Source organism: Caretta caretta, chromosome 4 (assembly GCF_965140235.1).
Source record: "Caretta caretta isolate rCarCar2 chromosome 4, rCarCar1.hap1, whole genome shotgun sequence".
Lineage (NCBI taxonomy): Eukaryota > Metazoa > Chordata > Testudines > Cheloniidae > Caretta > Caretta caretta.
Window position 1 is genome coordinate 149,311,732 of NC_134209.1, and position 10,261 is coordinate 149,321,992.

General features: G+C 45.7%; 1 protein-coding gene across 6 annotated transcripts in view; it reads left to right on the top strand.

Annotated features, from left to right (window-relative positions):
• The window catches only part of SFXN5 (sideroflexin 5), a 175,960-nt gene extending 166,607 nt beyond the window's left edge, over positions 1-9,353 (top strand). For 2 of the 6 annotated variants that reach the window (XM_048846425.2, XM_048846426.2), the window contains one exon: positions 6,580-9,353. In XM_048846425.2, the coding sequence (XP_048702382.1) occupies positions 6,580-6,657 (78 nt within the window). In that variant the 3' untranslated portion in view covers positions 6,658-9,353. Of the gene's footprint in view, positions 1-3,645; positions 3,890-6,579 lie in introns of all 6 variants that reach the window. The other 4 variants (XR_012668249.1, XR_007356156.2, XR_012668250.1 and 1 more) reach the window with 4 other exon arrangements.
• Positions 9,354-10,261: the final 908 nt, after the last annotated feature.

Here is a 10,261-nt window from a genome sequence, read left to right on the forward strand (position 1 = left end):
ACAGACGGGGGGAATAGAACTTACTCACAGCGGCCACCAGCAAGAGGCTTTCCCATTAAAGTGCCTTTGTTCCCCTCAAGGGATACATTTCACTGGGTCAAGAGCGTGGCTGGAAAGCCGGCTCTGCCATGCTGGGTTATGCTCATTTATAAACAGATGCTTGAGGAGGGACAGAGGGTGGATTTGTTTTAAATGCACCTGGTAATCTGCTGGAGGGAGGATGCAGGCTTGTCAGAACTGCCTCGAATCCCAGAACATAAGAGTGCAGGGAATAATACTGAAGCAGACCAGCCAGCTTGACTTAACAAGAGCAGGAATAGTATGGCTCGTTCCCTGCTGTGAAAAGCACCTTTTCTGCTTTGCTGTGCGTCCAGGTCATTTCCCAGGACCGAGCCAACTCCTGCGGACGTCGATGGTGAAGGTTTCTTTGGCAGGAGCAGGGTAGGCTTTGCTTCTCCTTGGTTTGGCATTTCACATTACCGAGTGGGTTTCCCACCCTTGAGGCTGCCATGTTCTCTCCCTGACCCTTTTCAGCACTCTTTGGGGACAGGGATTGTAAACTCCAGTTCCCTTCTGTGGGTTCTTGAGCCGTTCTCCCACTGCTCAAGTCCCTTTTCTCCCAGGCCTCCCAGCAACTATTATCCCTGATTTAGTGAGGGATCTCTCCTCCCTCTCCCCCCAAGTCTGCTGTGTGTAGCTGAGCTCCCACATGGAAAGGAGAACCGGCACCATTATAACCACACCTCGCAAAGGATGCTTCTTGGGGAGGGACAGAGATGAGTCACCCCATATGGGTGGGTTTGGGGACCCAGCAAACATACATCTCCCCCCCCCCATGTACCCAGTGAAGTGGGGCCGTACTCCCTGTTCCTTGGAGCACCCTTTCTGGTGGACCTATCTCTTTAAAGGGGATTCATGGGGTGGCCATGACCAAGGAAGAGCCTGGTAGCAGGACTTCAGTGCAGCTGTGCTACTAGGGAGCTAGATAGGGGTGGTCACCAGGGTCCAGAGCAGCTGTAAGGGTGCAGGGCCTCTACACCAATTATCGTGACCTGCAGATCCCCCAGAGTTTGGGGCTGGGTGCTAGATCCTATTCCAAAGCCAGGAGGCATACCCTGCTCTCCCCAACAGATCTGCATAGGACTTCCTCCCCCTGAGCCCCACCCCTTGTGGGTGAGGAGAGGGGTGGTGATGTGACCCTTGGTGCCAAATCGAATCCATGATGCTGCAGTCAGTGGTGAGCCAGTTCAGAGAGTGGAGGGCCAGGGAGATGTGTTCCTGGCCATCTGAGTTGCTAAGCAGGTGGGTGCTTCCTTTGCACCCCTGGAGCTTTTTCAGGGCACAGGGCTTCATTCCTCATTGTAACAAGCTGCAAGAGCCAAACCTTGGAGATCACAAATGTGCAGATCACGGTGGCCAGGCTAGTGTTTGATAGGGTGGGCTGTGGTCTTCTGGACAGGTAAAGAGGGAAGTTTGGAGCTTTTCTCCCTTCAGGACTATTTGGGAACCTAGTAGCACTTAGGAGTCTAGAAGGACCCTGGGCTGTGGACCACTTAACATGAAGGCAAATGCCTTGAAAAGAGAGGAAGTCAGTTCTCTGGAGCATTTCCCTCTTCCCACCAGCATCACCACAGTCATTTAGCTTTAGCTGGCTGCTCTTTCTCCGGGAGCTGATTTTGGCCAGGCACAGAGGGAGCTGGGTGATGATGCCGTTTGCATTTGATGTGAAGTATCTGTACAGCTGGGTATCGTCTCCATGCTGCAGGCACTCCGGCCTCTGTTGTCTCGCCAGCAGTTCCAACAGCTTCATGGAGATGTTGCGTTGTGTGTGGAAGAGGATTGAGCCTGGTAGTGCACTGCAGGTGAGAGGTATAGAGACACATGCACCAATGCCCACAGCAGCCCTCAGAGTTATCTGGGAGGAAGTCCCTGATTCAGGCATTTCCATTCACTCGAGACCTTCTTGGAGATGAGGCAAAAGTATTTGCTGATCATTGGTATCAAATGCTACAGAGGCCCAGCAGGATGAGGATGGATGGACTCCCCTGGGATCTGGACAGCGAGTGGACATCTGTCAGAACCAAGAGTCTCAGTACCATTCCCTGGCCCAAAGCCAGGCTGAGCAGATTCCAGGATATTGGCAGCTGATCTAACAACATACACTGAACTATATTAAACTACGCTTTTAACACCAAAACGGGGGTGGAAAGTACGGTGCATGGGTTTGTGGAGGTAGCCAAGCTAATGCTGCTGCTGAGACTTTTAACTACTGCTTTCCCTGACTTGCAAGTCTACTGCCTGAAAGTATCATCACCTTATTTTCCCCCATTAGATTTCCAAACGACGGGAATAGCCCCCTGGGTGCATTTCTCATCAATGCACTTCTGGTACCTCTACTAAGTACTTTGTTCCTTTATCTGCCCCGGAACCATATCCGCGCTTCTGGGAGTGCACACGGGGCAGTGCTTATAACCTCTCCCCAGCTGCCTTTATTGGAGTCATGCAGGGCTGGACTGGCCTCAGGTCTCCCCGTCCCCCAGTGCCAGAGATCTCCCAGTCAGTTATTCCAGTCTAACGGGGGCATGCATGGGCCCAACAGTGCATGGCAATAAAATGCACCCAGGGCACCTATGATCGTTTACACAGCAGTTTTACCCCTATCATCTGCTAAGGGTCTCTGGAAAGAGACCTCTCCCACTGCCTGGACTTCCTGTGCTACGAGTTCGGTCTCTCCCCCGTCGGCTTTGCCTTCTTCCTGGTCAAACAGCATCTCGTCTCCACTGTCCCCTCGGCTCCCACACCAGCATTACCAGCCACCTCTTCGCCATCCTTAATCCCCTCCTACTGCCTTCCCTCCCCCACCCCAGTGCCTGCCTCCCTTGCTGTGCAGTATCAGGCGGGACTCGGCTGTGTGGCGGGAGTGTGCTGTAGCCCTTACAGGGGTATCTTCCTCAGTGGAGGCAGGGGGCCCCAGGAGACCAGAGCGCCCCCGGGGCGATGCAGGTCCACACTTACTGCAGGGCTGTGCATACAGTGCAAAATTTCGCCCAATGGTTCTCAACCAGGGGTATGCATATCCCTGGGGTACACAGAGCTCTTCCAGGGGGCACATCAACTCATCTAGAGATTTGTCTAGTTTTTACAACAGGCTACAGAAAAAGCACTAGCTAAGTCAGTGCAAACTACAATTTCATACAGACAATGACTTGTTTATACTGCTCTATACACTAGACACTGAAATGCAAGTACAATGTTTACATTCCAGTTGATTTATTTTATGATGATATGGTAAAAATGAGAAAGTCGGCAATTTTTCAGTACGAGTGTGCCTGTGACACTTTTGTATTGTTGTGTCTGGTTTTGTAAGCAAGTGTTTTTTAAGTGAGGTGAAACCTTGGGTACGCAAGACAGATCAGACTCCTGAAAAGGGTACAGTAGTCTGAAAAGGTTGAGAGCTACTGATCTAGCCCATAAATTGCTGTCCCTAGAAATCCCCCTCTGTGTAGAGGGTCAAATTCATCATTCCCACATAAAGCCCATTGTCTGGGGCATTGTGCAGAGAGCTAAGTGGCACTATGAATTCACACCCCAAGCCTATGCAAGCGGAAACCACAGCTCCTCCTGACTCACTGTTCCATCCACCAGGTTCAGATAGCAGCTGCTGCCACTTTGTGCATCCTCCTCGGGCAGGATCCTGCGGTTGCTCCATCTTCAGCAACTGCCTCTGCGCTGGTTTGAATCGGCTGCAGCATACTCCCTTGCATGCCTGTTCCACCGATTCACCCAGCTCTGTATCCTCACCGTGAGGTTGAAGTGGTGCACAAGGTGAATTTCCCATCCTGACCTAACTGTGTGGGTGTGTTAACAGAGCACAGAATTAGGTCATGAGGTGAGTCTGTGACTAACCTCTAGGTATATATCTCCCTTACCTATGTCTTTTAGCTAGGTAATTCTAAGGCACTTCTCGCTGTGATATTTAATACTGATCTGTGAAACTGCACTACATCGATGTGTAAAAAAACTTTTCTTTCCATACCAGAGGGGAAAAAATAGAAAGAAAAGCTCTCTCAGAGCCAGCCAGATCAGAGTTAATCCTGGTATCAAAATGGCGGCTGTCACTTCTCCTGTACAATTAGAGGAAAGGCTATTCTATCCTTGTTAAGTAGCTTCCCCCTGTTATAATGCTCTACTTTGTGTTTCAGTAAAAGAAGAAATGGTGAAGCTGCTAATAATGGCACTAAAAGAAAATATGCTACATCTGTTATGGATAGCAGTACAAAATTAGCTGATCACACCTCTGACACCCAAGATGTCTTCACTTAAAATACTCGTTGGCTTACTTTACATAATTTGCTGATTATATTTAAAAGAAATACAATTTTGCAATTACTGTTCTTTCTGGTGTGCTATCTATGCATCATTTTCTTTTTATGTTTATATATTTCTCCTTCATTAGTGCAGTCTGAAGGGTGATTAGATCCCTTCAAACATTTTACAGAGGTTAAACGTTGATTAAGATTTAATTATTACTGTAAATAGCTTGGAATGACATATGGTGCAAAAACCTGACATATGTGCATTTGAATAAATGAAGTGCTATTTCCCATGATGCCTCAGTGGCTGTTTAACAGCTTTGCTGAAGGGTTATGTTGCACCTCATGTTAAGATTGCTTTGATGTTATATTTTGTTGGGTTTGTGCAGCTGAAAAGCGAAGAACAGTTTTTCCAGTTTTTAAAAACATTGAATATTTTAAATACCTAAATTGTTTTGCACAAATTTTTGCTAATTTGTCTAACTAGGTTAAACATTTTCAAAAGCATTTAGATTTTAACGTGGGTTCCTAGCATTGTGTCAGCTACAGCACTGATTAAATGGATAGGATTTTCCAAAATATGATACTGGAAGGTGCAGTGTCCTGTTTCTGGGGAGATCCTGGCCTGGATTGGACAATAAGAATTCCTCCTACCCACCCCAATCTCATCCTCCAAGTACAGAGGTTCTGACTATTTTTGGATCACAGAAAAGCTTTTTTGTAAGTCTGATTGGAAAAAATAAAAGAGATTTCACAGAGAGAAAAAGTGCAGCGGAGAATGGGAAAATGCTGCCTTTAAAATGTTCAGCATAGAAGATCCACTGATAAACTTTTCAAAGATTTATATAGTATATTATTTAGTCTGTTATATAGTGTATTATGTTCTTTAACGCTTCTTTATCGTGCCATAGGTTTGCATAGTGCTTTACAGAGAGAAGTGTAGGACAGGAAGGGACCTTAAGAGGTCATCTAGTCCCATCCCCTGGACTCATGGCAGGACTAAGGAAGACATGGGATAAAATCCTGGTCCAACTGAAATCATCTGGACTTTTGCCACCAACTTCAACAAAGCTAGGATTTCACTGCTAGTCCCAATCCTGAGACTTTAGGGCCCTGATCCTGGAATTGGATCTGAACATGCAGACTCTTGCTCCCACAAGGAGTGCCCCATTGACTTCACTGGGTCTTGGCACAGTCAAAAGGGTGGTGTTAGGCTGCTCAATACCTTTGTGAATCCGACCCAAAGCGTCCATCCATGTGGATCCAACTGCAGGATTGGGGACTGGATTGGATCTGACATGATGGAGGGAGAGGTGGCATCAGGCAAGGGAAAGGGAAATGTATGTAAAATAAGACAATAGAGTTTCTTTTTTTAAAAAAAATGTGTTGTGTGGCTGTTTAATATAGAATTTCAAGAGTTGGAAAGGGCGGGAATATGAGTCATTTCACATACCATAATGCAATATAAACTGGCATGATAAGAGCATGAGTAGGGCAACAAAAATGATTAGGGGACTGGAACACATGACTTATGAGGAGAGGCTGAGGGAACTGGGATTGTTTAGTCTGCGGAAGAGAAGAATGAGGGGGGATTTGATAGCTGCTTTCAACTACCTGAAAGGGGGTTCCAAAGAGGATGGATCTAGACTGTTCTCAGACAGAACAAGGAGTAATGGTCTCAAGTTGCAGTGTGGGAGGTTTAGGTTGGATATAGGAAAAACTTTTTCACTAGGAGGGTGGTGAAACACTGGAATGCGTTACCTAGGGAGGTGGTGGAATCTCCTTCCTTAGATATTTTTAAGGTCAGGCTTGACAAAGCCCTGGGATGGGATGATTTAGTTGGGGATTGGTCCTGCTTTGAGCAGAGGGTTGGACTGAGGTCCCTTCCAACCCTGATATTCTATGATTCTATGATAATCATGGGAAAGTACTTTGAGATCACAGGTGAAGGGCATTACTGAATTGCCAAGCACTGTTCTTGTTGCTTGTTACTAACAGCCACACTCCTGCAGTTCACAGCAGAGGACCTCCGTTGGGCCTGCTATAACTCTCCACTGAATCCTGCAGAGGTTACACCAGATTTGCACAGTTATGAGACCAGAGTCAGGCTCCCTGACTTCAGTGATTTATGCCAGCATAAGTAAAATCAGAATAAAGTCAGCTAAAGTCTTGCATCTGTTTATTTATGTTATTGATGTATCATGCTCCCGTTGCTGTCAGACAATATTAGCTCAATTCTAATCTTACCTCCTCTTTGATTTGGCAGATTGAGACATCTCGACTGGAGCCAGAAATTGCAATGGCCACTACCAGTAAGACGGTTGTCTACAATAAAGGATTGTAAGTGGAAGTGGATCCTCTCAGCACAGAAGATTGGAGGAGCAGAGGGGGACGCTCACAATTACTTCTGGGGGGGAAAATAAACAAACACTAGAACTCAGAGATAGTAACATATTACCACTCTCAGGAGCTGGGAGTGAATTAACACTTTCAGAATACTGACACCTCACATCAGTCAAAAAGATTCATATTAAAAGTTTTAAATTAGCAACAAGAACAAAAACAAATGACTTTCAAGCACGTTAGAGAACTAGCTACAATATAATGTCCTGAATTAGAAACAGCACTGCATGGAAAGGAGTTTAATGATATGTTGACATGGGTATGCCTAACTCTCTGTGAAAGTAGACTACGCAAGACAATTTTGTTTTTTCATAAGAATTAAATCTCAACACTTGGATGCTGCACAGAAATAATTCTGTAGAAATCGATTGGTGCATGAGTTAGAAGCGCTAGATAGGGCATTTGATAAGTGTACAGTATTGATTCAATGTCAATATTGCACCAGTAATCATGCACAAAAACAATGTTCCTTGGTTAGGTTTGTGACACTTTGATTCTAAACAAATAACACAATGAAGGTCATAGCCTGTGTGCCCTCCCTCCCTCTCCGACAAACAACCAGGGTGGTATCCTGGCATTCACTGGACTTACAAGACATTCTGTGTGATTCAAGCCTAATGCACTCGCATATTTGCAGGTTTTGCCCAGGCTAGCAAGCTAACGAAAAGTCAACCTGCCAAGTTAGTGCACAGAATGGGAAGAGAGCTGCTAGTATAAAGAAAACAGATCTGTCCTTTAACGTTGCATAATGGACCAAATTCTGTTCTCATTTACACTGACATACCCCTAGAGTAAATCCACTGGCTTCTGTTACATTACACTGCTATAAATGAGAGCAGAATTAGGCCTAATGGTGAAGGGCCAGATCCTTGGCTGATGTAAGCCATCAGGACTCCATCCATTTCAGTGGGACTATGTTGGTTGACACTGTCGGAGAAGTTGACTTATCACATAGATCACATTCTAGTTGCTCACACCACAGTAATTCCACTGCAGCCAGTGGAATTACTGCAGATTTAGGCTGGTGTTACAGAGCTTAGAATAGGTCCCATTGGTGCATTTCACCAGTGAATACAATTAGAATGAAAGGCTCTTTATCCAGGTACGATGGTAATGGACACTATAGAAATGCATATATTATAATGATTAAAATGCCAGGTTGGGTTTGGGGCTTTTGGGGGGAATGTATACAGATGGGGTCTTGCAATGTTTCATAGTGGCAGGCCTATGTGTTACTCCAGTTTTATGCTAGTCTGACTCCTCACTGGAGTTACACCAGTATAAACTTGGAGTTACACTGTGGTGGATCAAGCCAAAGGGATCTGATTCTGCTCCCATGCTGGTGTAAATCAGGAGTAACTGCGCAGAAGTCAGTGGAGTTACACCAGTGGCTAAAACCAGCCTAAGTGAGAGGAGAATCAGTCTCAAAGCATTCTAGCCATACTTAGCTTAGTGGACCAAATCATGTTTTCAGTTATGGTGGTGTAAATCCAGAGTAATTTCACTTATGGGTCCTATTCTGGATTTACCCCAGGGTAACAGACAGCAGAATTTAACCCAATATAGTTCTTCTAATGCACTAGATCACATGAATGTACATGAGTGAGGCAGCCAGTGTCTGCTGAGCAATAGCCAAGCCTAAGGAGTTTAGGAGACAGACGGGAATAAATGTGCTGTACCAAGGCACAGAAGTATAAGAAATAGCAAGAATGGACTTTGATGGGTGCAGAAAATGACGGGGGAAGCATATATTCTGAAGCACATTCCACCAATGCACAGATGGAACATGGAAATATTGAGCTGATGCTCCTCCCCCAAAGCGACTCCATCCTCGCCAAAGGAGCTGCCCCTCGTGCACACCAGCATGGGAGGAGATTCAAGCCCAGGGGCGTTAGAATGGTGTATCCTGGGGGCGAGGGAGTCAGGCCTGTAAAGTCCCGTTCTGCAAGCCACACGCTGCATTATCCTCAGGACACACAGGGCCAGATACTCAGCAGGTGTAAATTGGTGCCACTCCCTTGAGATCGGTGGAACTGTACTGATTTACACCATCTGACCACCAGAAGAACTGATTCTTCACAGTCTTGTGCCTTGTGTCATTCACACGTGCACTTGCACTGGGGGCGTGATCCAAAGCCCATTCAGGTCAATGCCATACTTTCCTTGGGCTTCAGCAGGCTTTGGATCAGGCCCAAAGTGAGTGCCAGGGCCGTACCTTTTTGGTGTGGTAACATCGAACATCCACTTTGCACCGGTATCTAAAATGACACAAGGGGGAATCCAGCACAGAATCAGGCCCATTGATTCCAAGCAGCGTGTACGTGGGTTATGTGGATCGCAGCAGCAATGAAAAGCCAGGCCTACCACTGCAGCTAGGTAAGAAATGGAGCACACAAAGAGGTGAACCGTAAAAATCCCAGCCTGCCACTGAGAAACGCAAACCGCTTTGGACAAAAACACAAATCACAGAATTAGCAAAAGAAAACTGGGGCTTTTCATTGCTGCACTGGTTGGGTGGAAGATAAAAGCCAAATAAATATACATCTGAGCCCCACAACTGATGGAGACACACCTGCATGTATATATGTGGTGGAGAAAAACTAGTATTAAAAATGTGCCAAATGTGTAACAGCTAAACTTAGTTTAAAGTGAAGGTGAATAATCTCATGTTCCTAATGAATGCAGAAACCAGACTGGATCTCGCTGTATGCAGCACCGCCTGTGTTCTGTATTGTTCTGAACTGAAATCCAAGTGGCGAACAAAATCAGCTGCTTCTGTTAACAATGAGCAATGTCCTGGCTCTGTTTTCTATCAGCATCGTTCAGTTTTCCATGTCATGGTGTTTTGTCACCCTTCGAACCACTCTGTTGAAATCCTGCCAGACTCTTAAGGGAGGGGTTGACTGAGTCATTTGAGGGTGTGGAGGAGGTAGAAGTGAGTACTTCTGCATTGCAGCGATGTCACTGCTGGGGAGGGGGGATGATTTGTTTTTACATCATAATTACTGATCAACGATTCCACTAGCTGTGAACTCTAGCTACCTGCCGGGGCTACAGATGGAGTGAGTAATTTTCAACATGCAGAGCTAATTACAATGGCTGGTAGAAAAATATTCAAGGATTTGCTCACTGCATTTTTTTGAGAGAGGTACCGGGGGGGGGGGGGGGGGTTGGGGGGGGGAGGGAGAACACAAGTTTTGCAAATGTTTAAAAAAAAACATTTTTTTTTTCAAACTAGTTATTTTTTCCCAAGGAGGATGAGAGACTGCAAATTGTTACACTTCACTCATAAACTTTGACTGCAAAGTGTTTAAGATCAGTGCTTTGCAGGTCATTAATTAGCAGAAAGAAAAGGAGTACTTGTGGCACCTTAGAGACTAACCAATTTATTTGAGCATGAGCTTTCGTGAGCTACAGCTCACTGTAACTGCAGTGCTATCAGGGGTAAACAATTGGACAGTGTCACTTTAACAGGGCTTAGGCCGTAACGATGATCCCCTTTTTCCTAACCTTACTAAAATCAAACTCAGAAATGTCTTTATTTG